The sequence below is a fragment of the Dasypus novemcinctus genome, chromosome 21 (assembly GCF_030445035.2).
Source record: "Dasypus novemcinctus isolate mDasNov1 chromosome 21, mDasNov1.1.hap2, whole genome shotgun sequence".
Classification (NCBI taxonomy): Eukaryota; Metazoa; Chordata; class Mammalia; order Cingulata; family Dasypodidae; genus Dasypus; species Dasypus novemcinctus.
Window position 1 is genome coordinate 69,512,891 of NC_080693.1, and position 18,046 is coordinate 69,530,936.

At 38.1% G+C, this 18,046-nt stretch overlaps 1 protein-coding gene across 2 annotated transcripts in view; it reads right to left on the reverse strand.

The window, feature by feature from the left end:
• SMURF2 (SMAD specific E3 ubiquitin protein ligase 2) overlaps positions 1–18,046 on the reverse strand; it is a 185,607-nt gene that overhangs the window by 8,565 nt on the left and 158,996 nt on the right. For both annotated transcript variants that reach the window (XM_004454071.5, XM_071210754.1), the window contains 3 exons: positions 5,130–5,244; positions 3,281–3,459; positions 2,349–2,486 (listed from right to left, as the gene is read on the reverse strand). In XM_004454071.5, coding sequence (XP_004454128.2) covers positions 2,349–2,486; positions 3,281–3,459; positions 5,130–5,244 — 432 coding nt within the window. The remainder of the gene's footprint in view (positions 1–2,348; positions 2,487–3,280; positions 3,460–5,129; positions 5,245–18,046) is intronic.

The following is an 18,046-nucleotide window of genomic DNA, read 5'->3' on the forward strand; positions in this document are numbered from 1 at the left end:
TGAATCTAGTCTAAAGTCTTAAGAGCATCTCAGATTAATAGAGACAGAAGGATCCTGAGCTGTAAGGCAGATAAAAAGTGGTAAACTTCCACTAACAAAAGCAGCATAAATAAAATAACTTTTTAAATTAGAGAAACTCTTAGTAAACCTATAGTCTACCAGAGCTTAAATGGGTCTGAATACAAACATATCATAAAGCATCAGGTCAAGATTTTTCTAAACTTAAAATAGTATGTGCCAATAACCAGAGTAAAAGAGCCCATTCAACCAAAAAAGACCATTTTTCTAGCTCTACCTGAAAATATAATCTGAATGTGTTTGGTGTTTTGTTTATATTTGGGTGAGCAGTAGATGAAGAAAAGGAGGTAAAGAGACTCTTAATATTCAAAATGAGAAGAAACAATACAAGCCAACCATGAGCACTCTGATTAGACACTCAGTGTTTTCCTAGAGACTTTAAAAACTCTGGAAGTTGAAACGTTACCAACAAAAAGTACACTAAACTATATCTACTGTGTAATTTTACTTAAGCTTTTAACCTAAATTTAAAATGTATATGTTAACTGCTTTTATTTTTCTTTCTACACAGGAAAATTCCATTTCACATACCTTGGTACTATTTAACTTCCCAATTTGTCATGAACATTTCCCTTCCCAAACTTGAAGAAATAGTTTGCTGAAGAAATAAGTTAACATTATATTCTTTAGGGGACCAAACCCTTGTTTGTTTGTTTAAGGGGACAGCAAAACTGCACATGTGTGAAATTTTTTATTTTTTTAATCTCAAAACTCAAGTTGACAAGGGATTATTACTGTGCTTTATAAACATGATTGAACCCTGAATAGTGGGACTTATGAACTGAATACAACACACTAAATCCTGAGAGATTTAGGAAATCCCTACTCATTTTTTAATTAGAAAAGAAACACATGCTTGTTATAGATACACACAAACACACATCAAGAAAAATCAAATATGGATATACAGTAAAACATGAAAGTACATTGTTTTACCCTTCTCCACCCCGCCTTCATAGCCCCAGCCCACCATCCCTGTTCCCCTCTCTTAGGCAAACACTTTATTTAGTATATAGTCTTCCTGAACATTCTTCATATAATTAACATAGACTTTCTTCCTATAAAACTAAGACTTGCTTTTAAATGTGACAGCTTAAATAGTCTCTCTTTTAAATATATGTGTAATATTCTGTGAATATATATATTTAATCATTTTCTTCTAAAGCATTGGCAGTTTTCAATTTCTTTTTTACAAGTCATATTTAATTGAACACCCTTATTCATATTTCCTTAATCACAAGTGTATTGCTGTGGAAATAAATTCCTAGAAATAGTTAAAAAGACATGTGCATTTTACTTTTTGGTAGCTGTTATCTAATTGCTTCCCCAAAAAAGCTGTATCAATGTTCACTCCCTTCAACAGTGTGTGATTTATGGATTTCATTTTTAAACTAGGAAAATTTCAGGAAGATTTGGGAACATAGTCTATACAGAAAGTATAGCATTCCTGTTTCTGTGCCCATATATTAAATTCAAACTCCCAAATTTTGATTACCATAGTTTTATGTTTAGCAGACTTTGGTTATCATTGGTCAAATTATCTAAGCCAATACTTCTAAACCCCCCAGGTTATTTTATAAAACTTCAAAAATATCTTCTTATACTTATCCCTTGGACTCAGAATATGCCCATTTATAAACAGGCTCAGCACTAGTAATAAAGCACACCAAAGTATTGATATTTGTGGTAGCTCTACCATGGACAGAAAGATGAAACATGCTTTGTAGAGCCCCTTCCATACTGAATCCCAGCTAGCATATGATTCATTTTAACCAAAAGAATGTGTCAAAAGTAATGCTGGCCACTTACAGACTTAGGCCTGAAAAAGAGGCTTTTCATGCATTAGAAATCTTGCTGGGGAGAGAAAGGCCGTGGGGAGTGGCTTCTGATACTACAGGAATAAAACCAAGGAATCCAATCAACAGTGAGAATTGAGGCCTCAAAGGGTGTGATCCCAGTTGAGCTGTTCCAGCCAAAAGCTAGCCATTTAAACCGTCCTAGCTAAGGAGTCAGATGTGTAAGTGTGAAGAAGCCATCTGGGAGTTTCAGACCCAGCAAGCATAACATGGAACAGCGATATGCCATCCCTGTTGCTCTCTGTTCAACTTAATGCCCCACACAACTGCTAAAACTAAATGGTTGTTTTCAGCCACTAAATTCTAAGCAAGCCTATTTTTGTTTTAATTACCTAAACATTTAAGTGTTTTTCCAAACTGCTATCCTAGAACAATAAAAAAAATTCCCAGCCTTGATAATGTAGAAGTGTTCACCTGACATATTCCTTTTTATTTTCCTCCGTAACAGGAATACTTTTGCCATTTGGTTTAAGTTCATGCTGAATAATTTCACCATATGCATTATGTTCAACACAGAAAGTATGGTCCAAGACACCTGTAATATCATTCTCACTAGAAAAGAAAAAGAGGAAAAGATACTTAATTGGAAAACCCAAAATAGAGATCCAATAGATATATGAACTGGTAAAACAGAAAACTAGGATAGTTTTATGATATGACAAATACTATAGGGCTTTTTATTAGTTCTTATGCTACCATAACACCTGATTCTTGGGCAGAAAAGTCTCAAACACAGGAAACATTTCACATCCTGAATAATTATAAAGAACCCTGACCAAAGGTGGGCTTTGTTAGAAGCAATGTAAGGAAATTTCAGTTATTTTGGTAATTCAGCTAATAGGCTCTACTTGAATCTGGATCTCCACCACCCTATCCCCCAAGTTGCCAAATGTGTGCAAATATACAATGAGAAAGCCACTAGTCTATTTTCATAAACTAACAACCTCTTGCAAAACATAACTAGTTCTTACAGATACCCTCATAAAAGTATGGTTTCAACAATCATTAGAAGCAGTGGCAGCAGGAATTTTCTGTTCTAAGCATATGCAGGACTGGAATAGAACTTGCAACACCTTGAATGAATCATTATAATTAGCATTTTTTTAAAAAGAGTATACTAGGCTTTTCCTTTTCAAAGTAATAATGCTGATAACTTTAGGGAATTTGAAATATATAGGAAGGCAGTAGAAAAAGTCTTATATTGTCCTACCAAAAAACTACTCAATATTTTCTGTGTATAATTTTAAAAATTAAATTTAAAAAGCATACATCAGTTTTTTAACATGCATCATTTTTAAAAGTTCAGACTCTAATTACAATAAATAGATATAAGATTCAATACATACAGTATCCACACTAAACTGTTATGAAGATCAGGGTCAACTAACTCCATGTCATCCAAAGTAATTGATTTCCCAAGCAACTGTTTATAAAAAGGTAATGTGAAACCACCATCAATATAATGTCCATGAAAAACAGCCATTCCCATTATTCGTCCAACAAAGTGGAAATAAGATAAATGCTCCTGAAATTGAAAAGAGTTTATATAAATACTAAAGTTAGAAAACCATTATCTAGGGAACTTTTAATAAAAACAGTATCTAAGCAAAGTTAATTTTTAAAATAAAAAGTAGCACATTTATACTCTTAATTTACAACTATTTAAATAGAAAAAGCTATCAAGTCTCAATAATTAGGGCATGTTTCCATAGGACTTACTCAAGATTCTACACATCTATATAAAATAATATATTGCACAAGACTCAGTATCTCTCTCAAAGTGTATAGTCACTTTATAAAAATTTACCTTTAGAAATTAATTCCAGGGAATGGATATAGCTCAAGGGGTTGAGCACCTGCTTCCCATTTACAAGGTCCTGGGTTTGATCCCCAGTACCTCCTAAAAACGAACAAACAAAAAAACAACTCTCATTGGGGAGTGGATGTAGCTCAATGGTTGAGCTCCTTCTCCCCATATATGAGGTCCTGGGTTCAATCCCTGTACCTCCTAAAATATATATATAATTCCAAATTATAGTTTCACTGGCAGCTTCATTCAATTATTAGCAGACTTCTCTTCTTACACCTCCTGCTGAGCCCTTTAGAACCCTGGCTCTATCTCGGAAAAAAGCTTTCAGTCCTAAACCAATTCCCTAACCTAGCCAGAAACTGAAAATTAAAACACCATAGATATAAGAACACAGATTTGGTGTCAGTCTTGGGGTAGAGTCTTGATTCTACCAGTTACTAGCTATGCATATCTGGGCAAATTTAACCCTTTAGGAATAATTTTCCACATCTGGAAAAATGGAAATGATAAAAAATACCTAAGAAGGGTCTCTGTAAGAATTAAAATGAGATGATGAAACCCAAGGCAATGAGCCTGGTTTTTGGTAAGCTCTCAACAAATGTTAGATGTTATTACTGCAGTGGCAGTAGTGGGCTCCGCAAACAGAACCTTCATCAAAAAACCTTCCCATGATAAAGAATTTCCTGCAATGAATCTAACATTTCTACCATCTTCAGATGTATTTGGTCTCTCATAATAGATTATTTTCTTAGTTGGATATTTGTATTTTTAAATGCTTTTATTTCTCTATTTAATAACTAATATCGAGCTTAACTTTAAAATTTTCTTTTATCTTTAAAAGTGGCTTTTATTCTTTTTTAATAGTATATGTTCAATACAAAATATTTAGAAAATGCAAAAAATAAAATAAAAATATCCATAATCTAATACCAAGAGAAAAACAGTATTCAATATTTACATACATACGCATTTACCAAAACTGTGTCATACTAATTTTCTAACCTTTTCACTTAACATATTATGAACATCATCTTTATATGTTAATTATTATTTCACAATGCATCATTTTAGTGGCTGTATAAAATGTCCCGGTATAGAAATAATACACATCATAATTTAATCAACCTCCGTTTTGTGGGAAACTGTGTTGTTTCCAGTTGGGGCTACAATAAACAATGATGCAACAGACATTTCTGTACCCAAACTGTTGCACATATCCATATTCACTTACTTGGGAAAAAATTCTGAAAGAGGAATTGCTGAGTCAAAGGGTATGACTAGGACAAAGCCAAGTCATTTCTAGGTAATAAACTACGTTGACATTTAAAGATGAAAAGCATTGTGGGTCATAAGTTAATTCACATCATCTGAACTACAAAACATACCGGATTAACTGCTGAATCAGGATTGATTTGCAATGTATAGATATCATCTCTTGAATACTGGAAAAGGCCATAGTATGGATTCAACATTTCATGTGACAAGAGATACAACCATTCCCTAAAAAACAAGATAAGACAAAAGAATTTTTTTCTTAATGAATACATTTTTATTCAGATATGCAATTCATTAAACATTCTTGCAAAGAATTTTCTAGGTTAACTAAAGGAAATAAAACACTAACTATAGTTACGTTAAGATCACACTGGAAAAATCTACCAAGCCCAAATAGCACATGAAAATTCATATTTTACTATACTAAAGTCACTTCTCACTCAATGTCAGAGCAATTTTATTATACTTCTGCCTCACAGTATAAAGGTATTATCCAGAAATACCAACTGTTTATTAGATGCTGCAGCCAATGTGTTACTTTCAACTGCTAAACAAATCCACAATCAATGATAAACACAAAATAAAGGGAAGAATCTGGTTTTAGTTCAAAATATCCATATGATCCATACTACCCTGATCCACTTGTACCATGGCAGATTTATAATGGATAGTTTATATTGGTATATTAAGATAATATATATGGCATAGTTCACTCTTACTTTTGGACTAGGCTGTGTTTTCTTGTTGATGTTGCTGTATTAAGGGAATTTCATCAATTTTTACTGCATATAACCCTAAAATATCACCATGGTAAAAATAAAAGTGATCAGAGATTCCAAAGCATCTGGTATACGTATGGACACAAGGGAAAGCCTACGCTCTTCAAGTATGTTCCACACCACATCTTGAATTCAAAAGTTCATCAAAGTTTTATTTTAGTTTAGTTTTTTTATTTTTCTCCCCTTCCCTGCCCCGCCCCCCCCCCCCCCCCCCGCAGTTGTCTGCTCTGTCCATTCGCTGTGTGTTCCTCTACGTCTACTAGCTATGCATATCTGTCCATTCGCTGTGTGTTCCTCTGCGTCTACTAGCTATGCATATCTGGATTCTTGTCAGCGGCACCCAGAATCTGCGTCTTGTTTTTGTTGCGTTGTCTAGCTGCGTCAGCTTTCCTATGTGTAGTGCCATTCCTGGGCAGGCTGCGCTTTTTTCGCACTGGGCAGCTTTCCTTACAGGGCGCACTCCTTGCACGTGGGGCTCCCCTATGCCGGGGACACCCCCGCATGGCACGGTACTCCTCGCGCTCATCAGCACTGCATATGGGCCAGCTCATCACACGGGTGAGGAGGCCCAGGGTTTGAACCTTGGACCTCCCATGCGGTAGGCGGACGCCCTATCCATTGGGCCAAATCCACTTCCCTCATCAATGTTTTAAAAACCCCTGATAAGTAGTAGTATTTATTAAATCCTTTATATTTTTAAAATGATAAAAGATAACTTAAAAAAAAATCTGCAAGGATTTAGGAGATACAGTTCTTGTCTCATTTCTTGTCATTCCTTGGTTAGAGTTATCTAAATGATAGGTCCTGATATTATGGATTAAACATATTGAATAATATACTTTTAGCAAATGCAATGGAATGCTATTAACAACCAGGAAAGGTTTAGGATTCAAAAATCTATAATTTTGGAGTCTAAATCAAATAACTATCACTGATAAAAGACTTAATAAAAAACTCTAGGGAACATATGTGGCTCAGGCAATAGCTCCTGCCTCCCACATGGGAGGTCCCAGGTTTGGTTCCCCATGGCTCCTGAAAAAAACAAAAAAACAAACAACAAGCAAAAAACAAAACCAAACAAAAACCAACTCATGGAAGCTGATGTAGCTCAGTGATTGAGTGCCAGCTTCCCACATATGAGGTCCTGGGTTCAATCACCAGCCCCCACTACCTCAAAAATAAATAAATAAAACCTCTGGAAATTAAAAAAAAAATTATAGTCTCCACATAAGCAACCCTTCCAATACATACACATCACTTGATATGGTTTTTATGCTTTCTGTGTGTTCTTTAATATAACCTATATGCCATCAGTAAAAATTTAACAAATTTTTCCAACAATTATTAAAAGCCTAATTATGCATAAATAGTATGGATTCCACAGAAACTATTAAGTCCTAAGTATGACATGTAAGAGATCATTTCTGAAAACCCCAATTAAAGAAACCATTCATTTGCAGGTAATAAAAAAGGTCACAGATGGGGAGGGAAGAATCTATCAGTGAAGTACTGCTAAATAACAATTACGGGGAGCAAATATAGCTCAAGCAGATGAGTGCCTGTTTCCCATGTACAAGGTCCCAGGTTCAATCATTGGTACCTCCTAAAAACAAAAGAAAACAAAACAAAAAACAACTTTCATTGGGGAGCAGCTGTAGCTCAGTGGTGAGCACCTGCTCCCCACGTATGCAGTCTCGGTATGCAGTACCTCCTAAAATAATTAATTAATCAATTAGAAACTAATTTAGGTTGCTTTTATACGAGAGGAAGCAGAGAATTATGATGGTCCTTGGAACATTACAATACAGAAGATATAATGTTTCAGTTACATATACACAAAGTATATTTTCACACCTGGAGAAGAGTCAAATTGATATATGTGTGAATATGTGTGTTTTAAATTCAAACCGTAATTTAAGCGTTCTTTTTACCTATGGCATAAGAACATTTGCAAATTTACTTCCTTTTTGGAACAAGGTTCGTATGGCAATGAAAGTGGGGTGAGAGGGGGTTCAAGGAGTGACAGGTTTCTCTGCATGAGGGACTAGTTAAGTTGTGCAAACACACAAAATAAACTGCTCCACGGAAAAAAGGGTCTGAGATCTGTCCTCCTAGCAAAGGACCTTAGTGGCACCAAGGTGGTCCAAGAGCATGCAGAGAGCATGTTGCCTTTAATACCCAAAAGAATTCCCCAAATGGTTGGATTTCATAAAACCAAATTCTCAGATGTTATCAAGGTGGCAACATAAGACATCCCCTGGAAAAAACCTACTCAGAGATTTAGCAAATAAAAGTACAAATCCCACTTGTTTAGAACTTTGGAGGACAGTAGAGACTGGAGAAGGTCTTCACAAAACTGAATTGAAGAAAAATAAAAATATCAGGTCCTGGACCCGATGATCCACTCCCCCTCCCCACACTTGATTCCCCGCAGCTTAGGAGTTGCTCAGAGACAGCAGCCTCGATTCCTACCAACAAGGACACAAACTATAGAGAAAAACCTCACAGATAAAAAAAAAAGGTGGAGTTTAAATGGACACTAGGGCCCCAGAACTGAAAAGTATAAGGAAAATGGAATACCGAGTGAGGGAGAGAATTTAAGTGAATCGTAGCAGCTGGGGAGAAAATTCTGCATAAAAACAAACAGAACAGATCAAGATTCCCCAAGAAGGAAGAGGAAAGGAAACTTTCTCTTGGAGGTGAAACAATTACTGACTTGAGAAGAAACAGAATATCTCAAAAACCAGGGAAGCAGATATGGCTCAACTTATAGAGCTTCTGCCTACCATATGGGAGGACTAGGGTTTGATCCCTGGGGCCACCTGGTGAAAAAGAAGCTGACAGGGAAACTCTCTCCCCATCAGAGGTCTCCAGGATCAAATCCCAGTGAATCCTAGAGGAGAGGAAATGAGAAGACAACACAGACAGCAAAAACAGCAAGGTGGGAAGGGGGGAAAATAAATAATAAAAATAAATCTTTAAAAAACAAACAAAAAACCAGTTACAAGTAAAGAGATTGATTCAGTCATCAAAAACCTCCTAACAAAGAAAATCCAAGACCAGATGGCTTGAGAGAGGAATTATACCAATCATTCCAAGAAGAATTAACATGAACCCTGCTCAAACACTTCCAAAAACATGAAGAGGGAAAATTATCAAACATGTTTTATGAAGCCAACGTCACCGTAATATCAAACCCAGATAAAGATACTACAGGGTAATTACAGACAAGGTTCTCTTATAAATACACGTGCAAAAATCCTCAACAAAATACTTGCAAATCAAACCCAAAAGCACATTAAAAGAACTAGACACCATGATCAAGTGGGTTTATCCCGGGTGTGTGAGGATGGTTCAACATAATGTAATTAATGTAATACACCACATTAACAAAATGAAGGGAAAAATATAGATGATCATCTCTATTGACGAGGAAAAGACATCTGACAAAATCCAGCATCTTTTCTTGATAAAAACACTTAAAAATAGGAATAGAACTTCCGGGAAGATGGCAGACTAGGAAGACATGGGACTCTGTTCTTTCCCAGAAAAATAGCAAGAGGACAGGCAGAAACGGTCTGGAAATTTTTTTTTCTAGGGTTTAGGACACTAGGGAAGGATGGACACTGCTCACAGGAAAGAGGGGGACAAAATAAAAGAATCCTGACAGCAAAACTGTGAGTTAAAAGCCACAGCTGCTACTGCAACACTCTCCTCCATACTAAAGACACTTTTGAATACTTAGGCCTCTGAGCCAGCAGCTATGGACAAATGGGGCCCCAGGAATCCACCTCCCCAGGAAAGGGGGGTGGGGCAGGGAGAGGGACACAGTCCTAAGCTGACTCAGCTTTTGACACACAAAGTTGGTCAGCTGTGTCCTACCAGTCATTCAAGCCCAGGTAAGGCCATGCATTGCTTGCCTTGGAAGCTGGCCTGGATTGACCATTGAGGACACAGAGGGTGGTGGATTTATTTCTTACCCAAGAAAAGGGAGGAGGCAGCAGCAAAGTTTGGAGAACTGTCTGAGAAACTTTGTATGACAAGGCTCTTCGCATCCAGTCAGGAATCTCTATCACATTGATCCAGTCTGTGTCTCAGCAAACATACTATGGCATGGCAATGAACTGAGAAGGCTGCCAAAGTATGCCACCTACTGGCAGACCAAAGAAGTGCAAGGGAAGAAATGATGAAAGAGGTTGTTGATTTGGGAGGAGTGGGGTGAGGGGGGTGAGGGGGTATGTGGGGACCTCTTATATATTTTGAATGTAATATTTAAAAAAAATAAAGAGGCGGAAAAAAAAGGTAAGTGATAGTCTTTTTCCGGTCTTTACAGCCACCCTCCCGAAGCTCTAGGAAGCAGATCTGCAACCCATTACTGGGTCCAGAGCCCAGTTTTGAGCAACTAACAGGAACAATCCTAAAGACCCAGGCTGAACCAGGAATCAAAGAACAGTAGGAACACACAGATTCCTACCACTAAATCCCTACAAAACAGAGAGAAATTGAACATCTGAGTAAACTCACCATCCTTATCAGAGGTCTAGACATCAGCAGAAAATTATGAGCCATGTTAAGAAAATGGAAGACATGGTCCAAGAAAAGGAATATATCAAAGCCCCAGAAGAGACGCAGGATTTGAGACAACTAATTAAGGGATGTGCACAAATTTCCAAAATCAAATTTAAGAGTTGAAAGACAAAATGGCTAAAGAAATAAACGATATCAAGAAAACACTGAGCAAGCACAAAGAAGAATGTAAAATCCTGAATAGAAAAGTAACAGAAATCATGGGAATGAAAGACACAATAGGTGAGATAAAAAACTATTAAAGGAATACAACAGCAGACTAGAAATAACAGAAGAAAGAAAAAGTGATACCAAAGACAGAACAGCTGAAATTGAAAAGAGAAAAGAACAGAGAAAGAAAAGTTGGAAAAAATTGAACAGGGGCTCAGGGAGCTCAATTATAACAAAAAACACAGCAATATACATGTCATAGGAGCTCCAGAAGGAGAAGAAAAGGGAAAAGGGGCAGAAAGAGTATTTGAGAAAATAATAGCTAAAAATGTCAATTCTCACGAGAGAAACAACACATACAAGAAGTGCAGCAGGGAAGTGGATTTGGCCCAATGGATAGGGCATCCACCTACCACATGGGAGGTCCAAGGTTCAAACCCTGGGCCTCCTGACCGGTGTGATGAGCTGGCCCATGTGCAGTGCTGATGCACTCAAGGAGTGCCATGCCATGCAGGGGTGTCCCCCGTGTAGGGGAGCCCCATGCGCAAGAAGTGCGCCCTGTAAGGAGAGCCGCCCAGTGCAAAAAAAGTGCAGCATGCCCAGGAATGGTGTCGCACATTTGGAGAGCTGACGCAGCAAGATGACACAACAAAGAGACACAGATTCCCAGTGTTGCTGACAAGAATACAAGCAGACACAGAAGAACACATAGCGAATGGACAGAGAGAGCAGACAACTGGGGGGAAGGGGAGAGAAATTGAAAAAAAAAAAAAAAGAAGCACAGCATACCCCAATCAGAATGAGTCCAAAAGGACCTACTCCAAGACACATACAACTCAGAATGTCAAACTTCAAAGATAAAGAATAAACCCTGAGAGCAGAAAGGTAGAAGCAAACCATCACATACAAGGGGCATCCAGTAAGACTGCAGATTTCTCATAAAAAATGATGGAGGTGAGAAGGCAATGGTATGATCCAATTAGGATACTGAAGGAGAAAAACTGTTAGCCAAGAATTCTTTATCTAGCAATAAAATATCCAGAAACAAACAGAAACTAAAAGAACTAAAAGAGTTCGTTAAAAAAAAATCCACCTTTGCAGGAAATATTAAAGGAAGCCTTAGAGCATGTAAGAAAAAGGCAGGAGAGAGAGAGGCTTAGAGGGGAGTATAGAAGAAAGAAGAGCAGAAAGGATAAAAAAGAGAGTAAAAAGACAGATGAAAATAAGATACAAAAACCAAAGAACAAAATGGTGGAATTAAATGATGCATTTACAGTAATATCTTTGAACAGTGAGTGGATTAAACTCCCCAATCAAAAGATATAGGCTGACAATGGATTAAAAAAATGAGCCATCCATATATGAGACTTACTTACCTAGGTATGCAAACTGGCTAGAAGTGAAAGGCTGGAAAAAGATACTCCCCCCAAATAGTAACCAAAAGAGAGCAGGGATAGCTATACTAATATCAGAAAAAAACAGACATTAAATGCAAAAAAGTTATAAGAAATACAGAAGACCATTATGTATTAATGAAAGAGACAATTCAGCAGGAAGATAGAACAGTCTTAAATATCTATGCACCTAACCAATGTGCCCCAAAATACATGAGACAAACTCTAGCAAAACTAACAGGAGAAATAAGCAACTCTATTATAAACACTGGAGACTTCAACACATACTCTCATCATTAGGACAACTAGAAAGAAGATCAATAAGGAAACAGAGAACTTGAACACTATGATAAACAAGTTAGACCTAAAAGACATTTACAAAAGGTTGCAACCCTTGCTCAGCAAGTTATACATTCTTCTGAAGTACCCACAGATCTTCCTCCAGGAATGACCACAAGTTAGGTCACAATGCAGCTATCAATAAATATAAAGCAACTGAAATTATACAAATTATATAAATTATACCTTCTCACATCATAATGGAATGAAACTGGAAATCAATAGTATTAATAGACAGGAAAGAGATAAACTCGCAAATGTGTGGAGCTGAACAACACAATCCTAAATAAACAGTGCATCAAAGAAGAAACTCCAAGTGAAATCAGCAAATATATTGAGACAAATGAAAATGAGAATATGGACTGCAGCAAAGGCAGTCTCTAGAGGGAAATTTATAGCCCTATATGCCTATATTTTAAAAAGAAGAGCTAAAACTGATGATCTAACAAAACAACTGGAGAAACTAGAAAAAGAACACCAAACCAATCCCAAAGCAAGCAGAAGGAAATTAATAAATATTAGAGCAGAAATAAATGAAATTGAGAACAAAAAGCAAGAGAGAAAATCAACAAAACCAAAAGGCTGGATCTTTGAGAAAAATCAATAAAACTGACAAGCCCGTAACTAGACAAAGAAAAAAAGAGAGAAGATGCAAATAAATACAATCAGAAATGAAAGGGGTTGTGGCAGTTTGAGATTATTTATGATCCCCAAAATGAGATTATGTTTGTAAAAAAAATCTATTTCTCTGAGTGTGATACCCTTTGATTGTATTAGATTCCACTGAGATGTCTTTGATTAAATTATGTTAACATTAGGGCAACTCAGAGCTGAATCCCCGCTATATAAATGAACACACATGAACAGAGAAGCTCCATAGATACCAGACAAGAGAATTTTGTCAGTTACCCTTGGGCCCCAGGAAGACAGATAAGCAATCACCTGATAGTTTAATGCTGACCTTCATGAGGAGAACATAGCAGCTGAGCCCTATGCCAGCCTACATCCAAGATCTGAAGAAGCTAGGCCCACAGGCCTTTAAGAGGAAAGAGGAAGGCTGAACACTTGCAGATTATCACCTGCCATCTTGCTTCAACATGTGGCAACTGACATTGGGTGAGAAAGTATCTTACATTATGTTGAGTTGGACTCCTTAGAGCCTTGTAACTATAAGCTTTTACCCCAAATAAATACCCTTTATACTTTGCATCAGCACCCATTTGACTGACTAATACAGGGAGAAAGTTATGAATGACCCCACAGAAATAAAAAGGATCATAAGAGGATATTATGAGACACTATATGCCCACAAACTAGACAACCTAGATGAAATGGGCAAATTCCTAAAAATGCACAACCTAAAATGACGTTACAAGAAATACAAGAGGGAAGCAGATGTGGCTCAAGCAATTGGGCTCCCATCTACTATATAGGAAGTCCAGAGTTTGATGCCCAGGGCCTCCTGGTGAAGGCAAGCTGGCCCATGTGGCGAGCTGGCCTATGCAGAGTGCTGGCCTACGCAGAGTGCTGGCCTACGCAGAGTGCTGCCCCACGCAGGAGTGCTGCTCTGTGCAGGAGTGCTGGCCCACACAGAGAGCTGGTCCAGCAAGATGATGCAACAAAAAGAGACACAGAGGAGAGACAATAAGAGATGCAGCAGACCAGGGAGCTGAGGTGGCACAGGAGAATGATCATTTCTCTCCCACTCTGGAAGGTCCCAGGATTGGTTCCCAGAGCTGCCTAAAGAGAATACAAGCAGACACAGAAGAACACACAGCTAATGGAAACAGAGAGCAGACAAAAGTGTGGGGGGGGGAATAAATAAATCTTTAAAAAATATATATATATACATAAAAGAAATACAAGAACTTAGCAAACCACATTTAAAGAGATTAAATCCATCACCAAAAATCTCCCAACAAAGAAAAGTCCAGGACCAATTGGCTTTACAGGTGAATTCTACCAAGCATTTCAAAAATAACAACAATCCTGTTTAAATTATTCCAAAAAATTGAAGAGGAGGGAAAATTACTCCACACATTTTATGAAGCCAACACCCTAATACCAAAGCCAGATAAAGACACTACAAGAAAAGAAAATTACAAACCAATCTCTCTAATGAACTTAGACGTAAAAATGATCAATGAAATACTTGCAATTCAAATCCAACCACATATCAAAAGACTTATAAATCACGAGCAAGTGTGATTTATTCCTGGTATGCTAGGCTGATTCAACATAAGAAAATCAATCAAAGTAATACACCACATTAACAAATTGAAGGGAAAAAAAAAAACACATGATCATCTCAATCAATGCAGAAAAGGTATTTGACAAAATCCAGCATCCTTTCTTGATAAAAACACTTCAAAAGAAAGGAATAAAAGGAAAAGTCCTCAACATGATAAAAGGCATATATGAAAAACCCACACCCAACATCGTAATCAATGGGGAAAGGTTTCTCTCTAAGATTGGGAACAAGACAAGGATGCCCAATGTCACCATTGTTACTCAACATTGTCCTAGAAGTTCTAGCTAGAGCAATTAGAAAAGGAAAAAAAAAAAGTTAAAGGCATCCAAGTAAGAAAAGGGGAAGTAAAATTCTCACTATTCACTGATGACATGATTCTATATTTAGAAAATTCTGAAATGTCTACCACAAAGTTACTTGAGCTAATAAATGAGTTCAGCAAAGTGGCAGGATACAAGATCAGCATACAAAAATCAGTAATGTTTTTGTACACTAGTACTGAACAATCTGAGGAGGAAACCAGGAGGGAAATCCCATTTAAAATAGCAACAAAAAGATTCGAATACCTAGGAATTAATTTAACCAAAGACGTACAGAAAACTACAAAACAATGATAAATCAAATGGAAAAGCATTCCATATTCATGGATTGGAAGACTAAATATCATGAAGATGTCAATTCTACCCAAACTGATTTATAGATTCAATGCAATACCAATCAAAATTCCAACAGCCTACTTTACAGAAACAGAAAAGGTGATTAACTTGTAATTTGGAATTCCTTCCAAATGAATTTGGAAGGGAAAGTACACCTGAATAGCCAAAAGCATTCTAAAAAAGAAGAGCAACATGGGAGGAACTTCACTGCCTGACCTTGAAACATACTACAATGCTACAGTGGTAAAAATAGCATAGTACCAGCATAAAGAAAGACACAAAGATCAGTGGAATAGAAATGAGAGTCTAGGAATAAACCATCACCTCTATGGCGAATGGTTTTCAGAAAATCTACCAAGTCCATGTTAACAGGACATAACCCTCTCTTCAACAAATGGTGCCAGGAGAACTGGATATGCATAACCAAAAGAATGAAAGAGGTTCCCCATCTCACTTCCTATACAAGAATCAACTCAAAATGGATCAAAGATCTAAATATAAAAGCCACAACCATAAAACTACTAGAAGAAAATGTAGGGAAACTTCTTAAAGACCTTGTGGTTGGTGGTGCTTTCTTGGACCTTACACCTAAAGCACAAGCAACAAAAGAAAAAATAGATAAATGGGATTGCCTCAAAATTAAACAGTTTTGCACCTCACAGGACTTTGTCAAAAGAGTGAAAAGGTAGCCAACTCAGTGAGAGAAAATATTTGGAAATCACATGTCTGATAAGGGTTTAATACCCATGATATAGAACGAGATGTTATAACTCAACAATAAATAGACAAATTGCTCAATTAAAAAGTGGGCAATCCCTCTCAATTGAGAGGTGGAGTGGGCACTGCCACCCCAGGGTCCTCAGGATAGAATAAAAAAATATGGGGAAACGGACTTTGGCCCAGTGGTTAGGGCATCCGTCTACCACATGGGAGGTCCGCGGTTCAAACCCCGGGCCTCCTTGACCCGTGTGGAGCTGGCCATGCGCAGTGCTGATGCGCGCAAGGAGTGCCCTGCCACGGAAGGGTGTCCCTCGCGTGGGGAAGCTCCACGCGCAAGGAGTGCGCCCGTGAGGAAAGCCGCCCAGTGTGAAAAAGAAAGTGCAGCCTGCCCAGGAATGGTGCCGCCCACACTTCCCGTGCCGCTGAAGACAACAGAAGCGGACAAAGAAACAAGACGCAGCAAATAGACACCAAGAACAGACAACCAGGGGAAGGGGAGAAATTAAATAAATAAATAAATCTTTAAAAAAAAGAATAAAATATGGATTAGAGTAGACTACTGGTATTCTAATATAGAATTATTGTGACTCTAGCAATGGAAGAAATTATATCATTGATGTGGACACAGTGGCCATGGGAGTTGCTGAAGGCAGGGAGAGAGAAAAGGAGGTGTGATATGGGGGCATTTTTGGGACTTGGAGTTGTCCTGAATGATATTGCAGGGACAGATGCAAGACATTATATATCCCGCCATAACCCACTGAATTGACAAGGAGAGAGTATAAACTACAAAGTAAACTATAATCCATGCTGTGTAGCAGTGCTCCAAAACGTATTCATCAATTGCAATGAATGTACTACACTAATGAAAGAAGTTGTTGATGTAGAAAAAGTAGGAAAAGTGTGGAAAGTGGGGAGTCTGGGGAGTGGGACATATGGGAACCTCCTATTTTTATTTTATTTTTTAAAGATTTCTTTTTTTTTTTTAAAGATTTATTTATTTTTATTTATTTAATTCCCCTCTCCTCCCCCGGTTGTCTGTTCTCTGTGTCCATTTGTTGCATCTTGTTTCTTTGTCTGCTTCTGTTGTCGTCAGCGGCACGGGAAGTGTGGGTGGCGCCATTCCTCAGCAGGCTGCTCCCTCCTTCGCGCTGGGCGGTTCTCCTTATGGGTGCACTCCTTGCGCGTGGGGCTCCCCTACGCGGGGGACACCCCTGTGTGGCACGGCACTCCTTGCACTCATCAGCACTGCGCATGGGCCAGCTCCACACGGGTCAAGGAGGCCCAGGGCTTGAACCACAGACCTCCCATGTGGTAGATGGACGCCCTAACCACTGGGCCAAAGTCTGTTTCCCTTTTTTTTTAATTTCTCTCCTCTCCGGCCCCCCCCCCCATTTTCTGCTCTCTGTGTCCATTCACTGTGTGTTCTTCTGTGACTGCTTCTATCCTTATCAGAGGCACTGGGAATCTGTGTTTCTTTCTGTTGCATCATCTTGTTGTGTCAGCTCTCTGTGTGTGCAGCGCCATTCTTGGGCAGGCTGCACTTTCTTTCATGCTGGGCGGCTCTCCTTAAGGGGCGCACTCCTTGCGCCTGGGGCTCCCCTACATGGGGACACCCCTGCGTGGCAGGGCACTCCTTGGTGCATCAGCACTGCACATGGGCCAGCTCCCACGGGTCAAGGAAGCCCGGGGTTTGAACCACGGACCTCCCATGTGGTAGGCAGACACCCTATCCATTGGGCCAAGTCCACTTCCCTCCTATATTTTTTAATGTAACATTGTGTGATTTACATATCTTTTAAAAATAAACAAAAAATATATTTTTAAAAAGTGGGCAAAAGACATGAATAGACATTTGTCCAAAGAAGAAATATGAATGGTAAAAAATAACACATGAAAAAAATGTTCATCACCACTCATGATTAGAGAAATGCAAATCAAAACTACAATGAAATATCATTTCACACCTATTAGAATGGCCACTATTACAAAGACAGAGAACTTTAAGTGTTGGAAAGGAGAGATAGGAACTGTTGGTGGGAATGCAGAATGGTACACCAATGTGGAGGACTGTTTGGCAGTTCCTAAAGAAGGTGAATATAGGCTAGCCATGTGACCTGCAATACCAATACTGGGTATATACCAGACGAA